At 30.9% G+C, this 15,814-nt stretch overlaps 1 protein-coding gene and 2 long non-coding RNA genes across 3 annotated transcripts in view; all 3 read right to left on the bottom strand.

Moving 5' to 3' along the window:
• Nucleotides 1-518: 518 nt before the first annotated feature.
• On the bottom strand, nt 519-1,726 carry LOC145325648 (uncharacterized). The gene is made up of 3 exons (XR_013881539.1): nt 1,671-1,726; nt 1,502-1,556; nt 519-1,300 (listed from the first exon to the last, which is right to left on the bottom strand). It is a non-coding gene; the product is annotated as an uncharacterized LOC145325648 (long non-coding RNA).
• Nucleotides 1,727-3,327: 1,601 nt separating this feature from the next.
• LOC145327106 (uncharacterized) lies at nt 3,328-6,207 on the bottom strand. Its single transcript, XR_013882057.1, has 2 exons — nt 6,085-6,207; nt 3,328-5,323 (listed from the first exon to the last, which is right to left on the bottom strand). It is a non-coding gene; the product is annotated as an uncharacterized LOC145327106 (long non-coding RNA).
• Nucleotides 6,208-7,989: 1,782 nt separating this feature from the next.
• LOC145326647 (allatostatin-A receptor-like) overlaps nt 7,990-15,814 on the bottom strand; it is a 32,544-nt gene continuing 24,719 nt past the window's right edge. Inside the window, exons 10-14 of the mRNA XM_080170015.1 lie at nt 12,127-12,219; nt 11,870-11,970; nt 11,515-11,591; nt 8,850-9,034; nt 7,990-8,085 (exon numbers count right to left, since the gene is read on the bottom strand). Coding sequence (XP_080026141.1) covers nt 7,990-8,085; nt 8,850-9,034; nt 11,515-11,591; nt 11,870-11,970; nt 12,127-12,219 — 552 coding nt within the window. The remainder of the gene's footprint in view (nt 8,086-8,849; nt 9,035-11,514; nt 11,592-11,869; nt 11,971-12,126; nt 12,220-15,814) is intronic.

The following is a 15,814-nucleotide window of genomic DNA, read 5'->3' as shown; positions in this document are numbered from 1 at the left end:
TTTTTACCTAATTGATATAACAATTGAGTTCTCCAATTTATAGAAGCTTTTTATATTGGTCCCAGTTATGTTTAATTTATATTTTAAACAAAAAGGTGTTCATAGAGGATTGCGATGCAGAAGCTATAATAAAGTAAAGAAATTATATTTTATAATTCGGGTTTAGTGAATATTTGGGTATAGTCCCTTTTGTGACAATGCTTCTTAAGGGGCGATTCATCGTATTTTCACAGTAGCTTTTCTCCTTATTCTAGCCCATGTGGGGGGCTCTAACCCTGCAGGGCCAATTGTCTAACCCTGTGGGGCAATCACCTAACCCAATATAACCTAAAATAACCTATAAAAAGCCATTTTGAAAATATGACGAATCGCTGGGGCATTGCCACAAAAGGGACTATACTCGAATATTTCAATATCTTGTCAGTAAAAAATAGCTTTAGCATTTGATTTTCTTGCAAATTAGATCATTATTGTCCCTGAGATTGAATATTGACAACAATGTTTATGATTAAATTTGCAAGTTCCTTGATGAATGTTATAAGAAAGTGTGACTCCACAAGCATCAGGATCATCATTCACAAATAAAACAGCAAAATCTGCTGAACCAACTAGTTTGACAGAATTTTCTTTCATTACTGCAAACTGATAGATTTGTGATCTTAGGCTGTTTGTTTCATGAATTGTTGTCATTTCTGTGCAAAATATTTTGACTTTGAGATTTACTTTAGAATTTTTGTATCCTTGATTTGTCTTGTCAATTATCTGGTTAAAAAATCCTTTCAGATCTGGTGTGCTTCTTGCAAATTCTGGGGTATAATAAATTTTTACAGTTATAGTAGCTTCTTTTGAAACTTTGGGAGAAAAATCTGGGACAAATCTATTACTGCTTAAATATGAAGATTTTAGTATGATACTATTATCTTCTTGTTCAGATATTGTAATTGATCTTTTTGTCCTTTTAGGATCTAATATGAGACATTTCTTTTTGTTTATCCTGGCAACATTCATTCTTTTAAGTGTATGAATGTTAGCTCCACAATATTCAAGGAAAAAGAAATCTGCTGAGTCTGTAGAAATATCACCATGCATTCCTCCATTTTCTTTATTAAAATTTATAACTGCTTCGGCATGATTGTTTCTGTAATAAAGGGTATTATTACTACCTCCGACAAGACTATCAAAGACTAAGCTGCCATTTATTCCAGGTATTTCAAGGTGCTTGGCTGCATATGCCTTCATGTTTGTTCTAGTTTGTCTGCAGGTGTCTATATCTTGGCCAATACAACAAGGAATACTACTCCTAGAAGTATGGTTGGGCCTGATACTTTTATGGCCGGATACCAGATTCCGGATATCTGGCTGATTTCTAATTCCAGATATCCGGTATCTGACTGGATATACGGCAAATTACCGGTTGTCCGGCATTAGAAATCAGCTGGATATCAGGTATCCAGTTAGTTTCAATATCCGGTATCCGGCCGGATATCCGGCCCAACCCTACCTAAAAGACTCTTCTTCCAATATTTCCTCAAAGAGAGGAACACTCACAGATATATCTAAACAACAAAAATTGGCTTCCTTTTTCAAATTCATTAGTTTAAAACTAACTATTCAAATTTATAAATGACTAAAAGAAAATTTATTATATCAAATATTTGCATTTACTGTACCTAACATGAACAAAAAAAGAATAAGTCTAAGATTCAACATGTTAAAGATTACTAAATGAAGATCAATGTCAAAAGTTGTCAAACAACACTTGAGTTTGATTTATTTTTCAATATAATTTTCAAAGTACAACATATATTTAAAATATTAGAATGTAAATCCTTTTTATAATTTGCATGATTTGACGACAATTTCTCCCCTGTCATAAAATCTACGTTTATTCTATAACCAATTTGCAACCTTATTATGCATTGATATCATGTTATAATTGTCATCAACAAAGAAGATGCTGTCATAAAAATGTCTTATTAAACCTGACACTCTTTAATACAAATTTATTTTAATGAGACAGTCAAAAATATAATTGGCGTTTCAAAATTTGAATTGAATTTACACAGAAACAAGGATGACAACATCCATAAAAGTGAAGCTCTGAAACGTTAGGACAAACGAACATTTACACTTGTAGAGTGTCAAAACTGAATAATTAGAATTTAAATGAATGAGTATAAACAAAATTGTAAGTAACTTTGTTTCAAAACTGCTTAAATACGGGATAATTTTTCAGGACATACTTACATTTTTAGAACTTGATTATAGAGATGCATTGCTTATAACATTGTACTTTGTTGTTCTAGGAATCAGTATTTTAAAAACCAGATCAATCGGATAATTATATCACATTGAAATAGATAGGACAATTCTAACATGCCTAAATTAACAAAAAAAATATATGTTCTCGACGTACGGACCAACCCTAATTATAGAAAAGCGTCGCATAAAAAATTTAATTTTTGCAGGTGGGAAGGTGACATTTGACTTTTTATTACACTAGTCCCAAAAGTTATACTGTTATAGTTATAACGAAGTTTTCATATTTGTTGTTTTAACAACTTTGGTCTTTTATTGGATAATGATTGATTGGTTCATTAAGTTAAGTGTCCAAACGTTTCACCCACTATTAGTTATCTACAGAAGGGGTAGTTTTGTGTATCATTATTGAGTATGAACATTAATTTAGCATCCATTGTCTTGTCCCTTTAGATCCCTGAATTTTGAGGAATGTCCTACAAAGATATACTCGAAGCACAACAATAGATTTATTTTTATATAGGCTAAGTTTTTAAATAATTAGGGTCGGTCCGTCCGTCCGTCCATACGTCACAGTTAGCTCTTTTCGTTAATTTAAACAGGTTAGAATTGTCCTATCGATTTCAAACTTTCCGTACGTCAATTTTAAACATGTTTTTTTTTTACTTGTTTAACAACATTTTTTATGTGATATTATCATCCGATTGATCTGATTTTTGTATTACTGATTCCTATTATCTCTATAATAAAGTCCTAAAAATATCAATATGTCCTTAAACAGAATTCTGTATTTAAGAAGTTTTGTAACAAATTTACGTATAATTTTGTCAAAACTTATACATTCAAATATTGTATATTCAGTTCTGACACTATACAAGTGTTAATGTCCGTTTGTCCTACCATTTCAGTGCTTCGCTTTTATGGATGTTGTCATCCTTGTTATTTTGATCTTACACTTGATGTACTATAATAAAGTGAAACTTGTAGCTGGTGAAAATAACAATATCCAATATGACATATCATTCCAACCAATCACAAGTTTATAGAGTAGCTTCCCTTAAAAAACTGTTTTCTTTTTGTGTTTTTAAAAATATATTTATAACAATAAATAATTTACAAATATATATTCTATTACATTTATAATATACACATTTATGCATTATCAATTTTACAAGTAAAGCGAATCTACTCTATACATATGTATAAATTTATCGGTATGTTGTTCGACTTTTTACTTTTTCAGGGACTTTCTAATATTCCAACTATTCTCTTTTTTTCTGTACTAGAGGATGCGCCCTTATAGGCCCCTAGTAAAACTTAAAATTATTTCTGTTGGGAGGGTGATGGAATCCTCACCCAAAATAGTTATAAACCTTCCCAGATTCAATGAGAAGTAAAATTGTAAAGGAGAACCATATCGGTTCAGCGGTTAGCAAGATCCTATGGTACACACAGACAGAATGTAGCTCCTGTGATGGTTTTAGGCTATTTTATTTTCAAATTTTAGTCTCTGAATGGTTTTAAGCTATTGATATATCCTTCTTCTGCCCTTTGAAACCAGATCACTTGGATGCTAGGGGCGTAGCCGCTAGTGCTAACATATTTTAATTAGAAAGCTTCGCTACTGATTAATGTAATCATCCCTAAAACTTATTCCAGAATGGCTTCAAAACCGATTAACAACCAGTGAATTAGAACCGTTTCTCAACCCTACTTAAAAATTATGTATTGCATCGTATTAGAGACAATTTTCCACGAAAAAAAAACAATCATAAAATCAATACCAGTTTTCTTAGCCCTGGCTTTTGGCCCCTCAGGGCAAAAAAAATTGAATCTTATAATTTTTCATTTTAACTTCCGCGGAAAGTTGTCTAAAGTACGATGCGATAAATAATAATTTTCTAATACTTTATCACAATTACATTTTTAACAAATCATAATTAAATATTTTTATAACAAATATCATAAGTTAAATAAGTTATTATTGAATATTATTTTAGGTCCTATGTATTATAGGTCTCTTATGTATTTTTAGCATGAACACAAAAAGTTGTTCCCAATTCTAAAAGTAACAAGAATGGTTTTAATAACTGATGCCTTTTTGGAATGAAAAAAAAAGATTACTTTCCTTGTATGTAAAGACATACAAACTTTAAACAGAAAGAAATTACATTGCCCTCTAAAATCACCCTAATATTAAAAAAAATTAACCAAAAAATAACCATTTAATAATAACCATATAATTCTTTTAGATTGGTGAAAGAAGTGAAAAAAACTAGACGCCTTTTTTTCCAAAAAGGAATACAAAATTATACATTTAAATTACCCCCCCCCCCCCACACACAAATTTATTGAATTATAATACATATATTTACAAACAACTATAATTCTTTTGGGTGGAAGATTTACATTTTTTTAATATAAAATCATTTTTTAAAGATTTGTTTAATATCACTACGTGTAATCATTTTCAGGTATGTATATATTTTCCAGTATGGCTTCCAAACCGATTATTATACGCTAGATTGGAACAGGTTCTCAGCCATACTAAAAAATCATGTATAGCATCAAATTACAGACAATTTTCAACGAATTATAAAAAAAAATTAAAATTAATACCAGTTTTGTTAGCCCAGATCTTTGGACCCATGGTGCTAACAAAACTTGTTATAGTCTTATAATTTTTCATTTCAATATCCGCGGAAACCTGTCTATAATATGATGCGATCAATAACTATAATTGTTTTTATTTTTTCAGTTTTTTTAGTTTTTTTTAGTTTTGTTTGGGTCATTATAACTACTTATTATAAGCAATTTATAGTAAGATTTTTCTTTTTCACACTAGTCCCCAAAGTTTTCTTATTCTTTGGATAAACAACTTTGGGGACTTTTAGTTATTATCTAATTTTGATTGGATGTGTATTTAGGTGAGTGTTCAAGGGGTAATTTTCAGTATCATCATTGGTTTTTACTTATCAATGCTGCCGGGACCATTTGATATTCTGGTGAGAACAGGTGCTTTGGTTTCCGGTTGTTCTTGTTCTACAGTTGGCTCTTTCACTACCTGGAATTACAATGGATATAAAACCAGCTTATACCAGTAACGAAATTAATTCGGGGGGAAATCACGAAAAAATACGTGTTTTTCAGCTGTCGTTGGGGGGCATACATCGTAAAATTGACGACCTCTCCGTTTGCCCCCCAAAATATTTTTTTATATTTATTTCGCTTGTTGGTTATACCTTATTCCTGATATAAAATACATGTATAGATTGACAGGAGAAAATTTGTATTTATTTTAGGTTGTTAAAATGACCTTCATTCATTGGTCAGTTCGTTCATAAAGTAGGACGGGAAGGGGATGGGGTAAAATATGTGGATTTAGCCAGCTGCGATTGTCATTTTAAGACAGAACACGAAAAATGCTTAAATAAAAGAGTAAAATTTATCAAAATATATATTGAAAGATAGATAGTTATATAAACAGATAGTAAAAAAGATAGATAAATAAATAGTTAGGTATATAGATAGACCAATGGATATATAGACGGTAGATAGACAAAATGGGTGAATAGAAAATGTAAAAATAGATAGATAAATGAATAGATAAAAAATAGATAAATAGATAAGAGATTGATACATAGATAGATAGATGGATAGAAGTATAAATGATAGAGAAATAGATAGAGAAATTAATAGATAAATAGAAGGATAGATAAATGCATAGATAAATGAAAAGATAAATGAAAAGATAAATGAATAGATAAATGAATAGATTAATAGATAGATAAAAATAGATAGCTAAATAGATTAAAAGATAGATACCTCATGTATGGGATGCATGGCTGGATATTTTTGGTCCATGAGAGGTGTTTCCTCAACAGATGTTGCGCTATTCTGTTTTCTCAGCTGTTTTTCTACAACACCGTTCTCCTGTGGCGGTGCCAGTGTTATATGATATTTAGGGATCTAAAGGGGTTAGACAATGGCCGATAAATTAATGTAAATCCCCAATTATGATAAACAAAATTAAGCCCTCTGTAGATTACAATTAGTGGTTGAAGCATTTCGACACTCAACTTAATGAACCTACCATTAAAAATTCAATAAAAGTCCCCAAAGTTGTTAGTCAAAAATAAGAAATTGTTATTATAAAACTTTGGGGACTAATAAACAACCAAATGTCCCCTCCCTCTTTTGGTATGACTTCATTACATTACATTTCTCTTAAAGTCCTAAATGTCAATTGTAAAAGAATCGATGTAGAATATACTTGGATATTATGATAGGAGAAAAATTGTTGTCAATTTAGGTTGCAAACATGGATATCATTTATTGGTCAATTCGATCATCCGGTAGGAGGTAAGGGGTGGGATAAAGGGGAGGGGGTTAATATTTTTGTCAGTTACAAGATTCACAATTTATTAGAATACATGATAATCTGGTGTAAGATCCAAGTAATAAAAAATTCATTGTTAGGGGTATGACTTTATTACAGGACATTTCAAGTGTCCTATATTAGGGCAGCGATGAATGCAGGGAGGCAGGGGACATCGGGCTGTTAATTTATGATAACGTATTCTAATTCTTAGGCTTAACAACTTTTAGAACTATATTGAATTTTAATTGGTTGGTTCATTAAGTAGAGTGTCCAAACGTTTTAACTCCTAATTGTAATCTACAGAAGAGGTAATTTTGTGTATCAACATTTTGGAATTGTACATAAATTTTTCGACCATTGTCATATCCCTTTAGATATCTGATAAGTTCTAAGTCATTATTTCTTTGAATTTAAACACTTTTTGCGCGTTATTGTCCTTGTTACTTGGAAATAGAGTAATTAATACAAACAATAACACTTTAATGTGTCCTTTAGGAAAACATTTATTTTTTTATACTTCAACGCCAGGAATAAATGTGTAGATGTAGAATTTTAAAGACAGCTTTCCGCAGATATTAACATGAAAAATAATTAAGATTTTAATCAGTTTTGTTAGACCTGATGAGCCGAAGGCCAGAGCTCAAAAACTGGTTTTAATTTTATGATTTTAATTTTAATATTTGTAGAACACTGACTATAATTCATTGCAGGGGCAATCATGGGAAAGAACTCGTTGTTTTCAATCTATTTTATAAGTAAGGGAAGGGGGTAATTTTGTGGGAAATCACTATTTTTTTATTCTTCTTCATTTCCCAATATAAAGAAACTGAATAAAGTTACTTATTTTAATCTACAGAAGGGGTAATTTTGTTTATCATCATTGGGGATGTACATCAATTTCACGGCAATTGTGTTATCCCTTCAGATACATGATTTTTTACCAATACCTTTATCTTTATGAAAATAACATACATTTTCGTTTGTTAATTGGCAATTATCCTAGAAAAATAGTCTTATTTCCCCATTTAAGACAATAATAAAGTAAAAGTACACATAAAATGTTTATAGTATTTTTAGTAATGTAGCCATCTACAATTAAACCTAATTGTTTGTATATGAACAGGTAGGAAGGGGACAATGGGCTGTTATTTTAAACTTGTCCCCAAAGTTTCATAATGTCTTCTTATTCGTTGGTCTAAAAACTTTGGGGAATTTTATTGAATTTTGATTGGTTTGTTCATAAAATTGAGTGTCCAAACGTTTCAACCACGAATTGAAATAATATCCAATAATATCTTGTAAACGGCAAGAAATAGTCAAAACAGATTTGGCTGTTGAACAAAATATCCTTAGATAACACTTTCCTGGCAAGAATGTTTGTTGTCCTTGTTATTAGTTCCATTATGATCATGATGGTGGTTATGACACTCTAGTCTCATCATCTCCTAGATATACAATTTTTAGTTCCATTATAGTCATGATGGTGATTATGATACTCTAGTCTCATCATCTCCTAGATATACAGTTATTAGTTCCAATATAGTCATGATGGTGATTATGACACTCTAGTCTCATCGCCTCCTAGATATACAGTTATTAGTTCCATTGTGGTCCTAGATATGTAATCTATCAATCTATCTATTAATCTATCTGGCTATGAATAAATCAAACCATCAATACATCAATCTATGAATCTACTAATATATAAATATATGAATCTACCTATCAATCTAACAATTAATCCATCAATCCATTAATCTATCAATCTATAAATCTATTTATCTATCAATCTATTAATCTATCACTCTATAAATCTATCAATATATCTATCTATAAATCTATCTAGCTATGAATAAATCAAACCATCAATACATCAATCTATAAATCTATTAATCTATGAATTCAAGAGTCATATATGAATCTACTAATATAAAAATCTATGAATCTATCTAACAATTAATCCATCAATCCATTAATCTATTAATCTATCAATCTATTAATCTATCACTCTATAAATTTATCAATCTATATATCTATTAATCTATCTAGCTATGAATAAATCAAATCCTATCAATATATCAATCTACCAATCTACCAATATATCAATCTATCAATCTAACATTATATCATTCTATAAATCTATCAATTTATTAATCTTTTAATCAATCAATCTATCAATCCATTAATATATTACTGAGAGATAATATACCTGAGAGATTGGGCTCAATGCTCCCAGGGGAGTGGTTGTGGGGTGTCGCCTGAGTGTGCCACCATTCCGCAGCATATCAGCGTGTTGGATGGTGAAGCCCTTGAGCCCGCAGGTGGTGTGAGCGCCGAAGCCCGGCGTGGAGTGGATAAGGGTGGCGGTAGCCAGGGCTATGCTTGATACAGCTCCTGTAACAAAATTTAATTAACTTTTTTTTAGGTGTTGATTGTCATATGGTTCATTTCAATCTTGCTCTTTTTAGCTATTGATGTGTTTGGCGAATTACTGCACTTTTATTCTTCTTTAATGAGTAAAAAACTAAAGTTAATTTTTAGGAAATGTTTTTATGCACCAACTAATGATTTTGTTAGACATCTAAAAGAACGAGACAATGGGCGATAAATTAATGTACATTCCCAATAATTATAATCAAAATTACCCCTTCTGTAGATTAAAATAAGTGGTAGAAACGTTGGAACACTCAACTTAATGAACCAATTCAATAAAACTCCCAAAAGTTGTTGAGCCAATGAATGAGAAAGAGTTATTTTAAAACTTTGCGGACTAGTGTAATAAACAGCCCAATACCCCCCCCTCCCTCCCTGAACTGTATCAGTGAAACTTGTACAATTTCTCATGAATGTGGTCATTCTTGTTATTAATAATTATTGCAAAAATCTTACTGTAGAGGAAATTTTGCTTTAAAGAAAAAAATCCATTGCATGCCATTTAAGAGAATTAACAAGGATTACTTAATCCATAAGAAGTAAAGCAGCAACAAACTTGTTTAGAATGTGAAAACTTCCAACAGACAACCAACCATTCAAGATTTAAAAAGTAGGATTTAATACCTATAGTTGCGACAAGTTTTACTTCACAGATTATTCCAATTTTTAACATTTACAAAACGGCTTGCTTAATTACTTCAAGATCCATGTCGGATCTATATAGGAAATACACATCTATTTATGAGCTTGAGTTATCCAAGTGTTTGAAACTCATAGTCATTTTCAGATATGGGTGAGACACATAATTAAGAGTTGAAAAATATTTTGTTTACTTTTCTTTGTTACCAAAATACTAAGATATCATATGGCATTATATCCTTATATAAATATAGGTGTTCAAGTTAATTTTAGGTTCCAGGTATGATTCTGCAGGTCCTGATCTTCCAGGTCTCCATCAATCTTTGAATTACTTTTGTAATTCTAATTTAAAGCTTTTCTAACATGTCTACATGTCATATCAAAATTCCATGTAAATTTGCTGCCGTTTTGCCGCCGATCACCTACACTGATGGAATGGCTGCTAACTGCAGTATAACTGCCGCGACCAAAATTTATATTCTGATAATCCTGATAATAAGATTTACATAGAAATAAATATTTTCGGAAGAAAATGCCATGCTAGTATTAAACAAGAATAAATTCCATATGTTAATATTGACTGGTTTTTAATTCTTAGTCTACTACTACAATCTCTATTGGGCTTTTCAGGTTTCTGTTATCATGATGGATTTATTATTACTTGGATATTGCACCACATTTTCATGTACTCTAAAAATGTAATACTTGCAGCTGGCTAAAATAACCATACCAACCGTCCACAACCTTCACCCTATCCCCTCCCCTCCTACTAGATGAATGAACTGACCAATAAATAAGATCCATGATAGGAACATAAATTGACTTCAAATTTTCCCCCGTCAATATATCCACCTATATCCTATATCCATTTTTATCAGTCAAAAATCATCACTAATGAATTTTGGTCACGCAAACGTATCAAGTGGGGTTAACAATAATACCAGTTTTTTTAACTTTGTACAGTAATATTGGTGTGTTGATGGTCTTTAGAACTATAATGTTTTTCTCTCTTAGTATGTTATCAAAATTTTAATCTTTACTGCTAAACTTTAGTTTAAGAACTATCCACTAGAGGTCATTAATTTTGAAATATTTATATTTTTATAATTTCTTTTTAAAATAAAATAAAATTCTTACTTCATGTTATTCTATTTGTATTTTATTTTTTAATAATAATATTCTTTTTTAATGCATATATCATATTTGCAAGAAAACAGTAGTCCTTTAACTTATAATCAAAATAAACACATGGAGAATTGTAGTTTATGTAAGATATCCACTTGGGAAACCTAAAGTCTTGTTTTTGCTGGATTTAAAATTAATTAAGTATTATCAAATCCTAATTTCATTATTTATTAATTTAAATCGTAACGTTTGTATTCATTTTGATGGATTTTTTTGGTTAAAGTAACTCAAATACCCATTTAGTTTTTTTAATGATATTTTTTTTTTTGGGGGGGGGGCGATGTTTGTGTTTTTTTCCAAGGGCAAGTTCTCTTGGGGAGGATGGAGGTACCCTCCCCAAAAAGAGTAAAAACCTATTGCAAGTAAAAGAGAACCATATCGTCCAGATGTTAATAAAATTATTACAATGTTACTTTTAAGTAAGCACTATAATGTAATGTTTTAATTAATATTTTAATGTTTTTTTCTACTTCTTAAAGATATTGTCCTTGTTTGAGAGCCAAAGGTTTATTGCAACATTTAGATCTATGGGGGGGGGAGGGGGGAAGTTATAAACACCCTTTACACCCCCCCCCCCACTAACCCTTTTAGTGGAGTAGCTTCAAACAAAAGATTACCTAAGCTGGTGCAGTTAGTAGAGATTGGACTGTTTATATTTAATCTGCACTGATGGTCCCCTTCTTGACTGTGGGATCTAGAAATAGATAGATAGATAGATAATTGATATTTAATCTACACTGATGGACACCTTCTTGACTATGATATGCCAATACACAAACTAAATTACATATGGTAGGCAAGTTCACATTTGATTGACTAATGGTAGGCCAATGTACATCTTAATTAACCAATGGTAGGCCAGTATACATTTTATTTGACCCATTGTAGGCCAGTATACAGTTTAATTGACCAATAGTAGGCTAATTAACAGCTTAATAATTTTTCAACCATCAACCAGATTAATCTTTTTACCTGTTAGTTGAGCGGAGACTTTTACGCTTCCTCCTGCTGGTCATCTCGTACTGCAAAGGTACTGAGGCACGCCGAGAAACAGATGATAACAGGGGTACCAACTATAAAATTATAAAATTATTTTTGTGACAAGAAGCAAATAATAAGAAGTATAAAAAGAAACTATTTACTTAGGAAATACTGCAGCCAACTTTAATTACTTACTATTTAATTATCTAAATCTAACTTTATTAAACTAAGGAACAAAGTTGCCTTACCTGACAAAATCCACATCTAAAGTTCTTTGACATCATGGCATACAGGATGGGATTCAAACATGAGTTGGTATAAGCCATCACATGGGAGATTATCTAGATAGACAGAAATATAAATAACATTAAGATAGATAAAGTGCCTTCCCTCCTCCCGAAGGAACTTACTGACCAATAAATGAGGATTATGAGCAACCTATGATTACGACAATTTCCCCTGTCATAATATCGACGCATATTATATTCATTGAGAAACGATTTAAAAAATATATTTTTCATAATTCAAAACTTTTAATTCTTTGAAAGACCAATTTCATAATTTATTGGAAAGAAGGTGTATCAACTTTTTTTTTATAGCTAGCCGGTTCTTTTAGTAAGTAGTAGATGTAAAATTTTTCATAGAATTCAGATATGCAATCGGTTTTTTTGTAGACCTCTTATTTTTTAAGTAATTTAAGTTTTTAAAAAAAATAATTAAGTCGGTTTTAAGGTACTAAAACGCAACAAAATAAAAGAAGAAAATGGCCAGTAAGAACAAAAATAGTAAGATCTTTAATTTGACACCTTACTTTTAAAATTCTGTTGAGTAATTATTGAAAAAATCTATTTTTTTAACCTCGGTTTAATAAAAACTTTAGACCTAAATATTTTCTCAAACAGACATAAAAAACATGGGTTCATATATACCTTTAGAATCAGAAAAATATTACGAATCCATTGTAAGCAAAATTGAAAAAAAGTAAAAAAATTAAAAATTAAACAAATGGCCAATTGTATTTTTTGTTCAGGCAACACTATCGTCTTCCCTTTTTTACCCCCTCTTTACCCCCTTCCCATTTTTATACTCAATTCAAGAATTAAGACGTTGCCTGTACAATATAATATGATATTTTCATATAATTCCTTTTATTGTAGTTTATATACTATATTGTAAACTTTTTTTTTCAATTTTGCTTACAATGAATTCGTAATATTTTTCTGATTCTAAAGGTATATATGAACCCATATTTTTTTACCTGTGAAATAATAAAATTAAGTTCAAAGTTTTTATTCTCGTGGGTTTAAAAAAATCGATTTTTTCAATAATTACCTGACAGAATTGAAAAAGTAAGGTGTCAAATTAAAGATCTTACTATTTTTGTTCATAATGGCCATTTTCTTTCTTTTTTTTGTTGCATTTTAGTACCTTAAAATCGACTTAATTTTTTTTTTTTAAACTTAAATTACTTAAAAAATAAGAGGTCTACAAAAAAACCGATTGCATATCTGAATTCTATGAAAAATTTTACATCTACTACTTACTAAAAGAACCGGCTAGCTATAAAAAAAAAGTTGATACACCTTCTTTAATTTTATTCTTTAAGAAATGCATATATCAATATTTAAATTCATTAAGATTAAAGTACTACATTATAAGTAGAGGAATTTATCCAGGGATAGAGGGATGTGACATTGGGCTGTTTTTACACCAGTCCCCAAAGTCTTGAAATTATGTTTTCTTATTTGTTGGCTAAATAACTTTGCGGACTTTTATTGAATCTTTATTGGTTTGATTGTTTAGTTGAGTGTCCAAATATTTCAATTACTAATTGTAATCTACTGAAGGGGTATCATTATTGGGGTGGACACACATCAATTAATCGGCTTATGCCTTTAGATCCCAGTACATAACAGTATGATATTTAGAAAAAGATAATTTAAACCTTTCAAAACTTTTAATTCTTCATCTTATTCCTTATTGAATGCAAATTTTTATACTTAAGAATATTTTTTATAAATTCATTGCGATTAAAGTATTTCAATCTGCGTACAGAAATTTATCTCATATACGGGAATAGTTATTTATCGAATTGTATTATAGACCACTTTTCGCGGATATTAAAATGAAAACTTTTGAGATTGAAACCAGTTTTGTTATATCTAACTAGTATTAATCTTATGATTTCATTTTAATTTTCGTTGAAAATTGTCTGTAATTCGATACTACACATAATTTTTCAGTATGGCTAAGAACCGATTCTAATCCAGCAGATAATACTCGGATTCGAAGCAATATTGTTTTCATTAATTTAAATCAATATTAATGTTATTATTATTCACCTTGTATAATCCTGTAGCCTTAAATGTATTAATAGTTATTTCTCGCATCGTACTATAAACAGCTTTCCGCGGATATAGAATGTACAATCATAAGATTAAAAATACTGGTTTTAATCTTATGATTGTACATTTTTATATTCGTAGAAAGCTGGATATAATACGATGCTAGACATAGATTTTTCGTATGGATAAGAACCGGTTCTTATCCACCGGATTCGAATGAATACGAGAAAGAGTGTTAACATTCTACAGGGATCTAAAGTGATAAGACAAAGGCCGATAAATTGAAGTAAATCCCCAATGATGATGCTGCAAACGTTTAGATATTCAACTTAATGATCCTACCAAACAAATTTCATTATAGTTCCAAAATTGCTTCAGCCAACGAATAAGAAAACGTTATCATAAAACTTTGGGGACCATTGTTATAAACAGCCCAATGTCTCCTCCCTCCCTGATTATTTATATTTTGGGCTATTCAGAATTTGTTTTTATAAATGACTATATCTATAACTAGCGGCTACGCCCCTAGAGGCCTCTAGGGGCACTTGAGGAGGAGAGAGTCGAATTTAATAATTCAATTTCTTATTTTAGATTTTAAAAGAAAAATTTTTATAAATTTTTTTTAGATCTCGGTAACCACAGAACCGATCGGATTCAACTCTTCAGGGAATATACCTACTGGTCATCGTCATGTGGGGGTTTTAGGCTATTTTCTTGGGGGAGGGATACCCCCAACCCACCCAAAAACAAAAAATTCCCCCGCCATTTTTTTATATTTAAAATAATGGTAGAGTGGGGGATCTCCGGGTAATAAAAGATGTAATTATACCATTTGGGGCAAAGCCTCTAGAGGCTAGGGGCGAAGCCTCTAGTTAGACAATATAAAACAACATTGGAAACATGGAAAGAAAACGAAGTTGCGGGTTTCGTCATGAAATTGGTCCCTCAGGGTTACAGCCCCCCGCAGGGACTAGAAATAGGAGAAAAGCTATTGTAAAAAATACGAAGAAACCCGCTACTTCGTTTTCTTTCCATCATCCCAACATTGATGAAACAAATATTGTTGACCTTGATTTAAATATCTACTACTTAATCCTGTAGCCTTGAAATGTATTAAACAGGGCTCGACAGCCGCTTGGCGTCAGCCGAATGTAAGCCTTTTAAAAATCAACTTTCTACAGTTTTAAAATTCAGCTGAATGTCTAAATCTAACCCTAATATTGAAAATTTCAACAAAAAAATTTCAAAGCACCAAACTGGTTTAAATTTAGGCTTAGTCGCGGCAGAAGCGCGGCGGCTGGCGAACCCTGGTGTAGATATAGCACGGCTGGCGAGCCCAGGTATTAAAGAGTGTTAACCTCCTTTTCAGTCTTTGTTGAACTTTATGCTGACGTCTGTTTTCTTATTATTAAGCCTCTATTTTCATAATTCATCAATAGATATATTATTATTTGGATGTTGCGCCACATTTTTATGAACTCTAATAAAATAATACTCGCAGCTGGCTAAAACTAATGTTAACCCCCATCTCACCCATTTACCCCATCCATTTTATTGACTAAAAAATTTTTTTCTCGTGTAACGGTTTGCT

This window comes from Acartia tonsa, chromosome 8 (genome assembly GCF_053477335.1).
Source record: "Acartia tonsa isolate MP-2025a chromosome 8, ASM5347733v1, whole genome shotgun sequence".
Classification (NCBI taxonomy): domain Eukaryota; kingdom Metazoa; phylum Arthropoda; class Copepoda; order Calanoida; family Acartiidae; genus Acartia; species Acartia tonsa.
The sequence above is the reverse complement of the archived record's forward strand: the minus strand, read 5'-3'. Positions and strand labels throughout refer to the sequence as shown.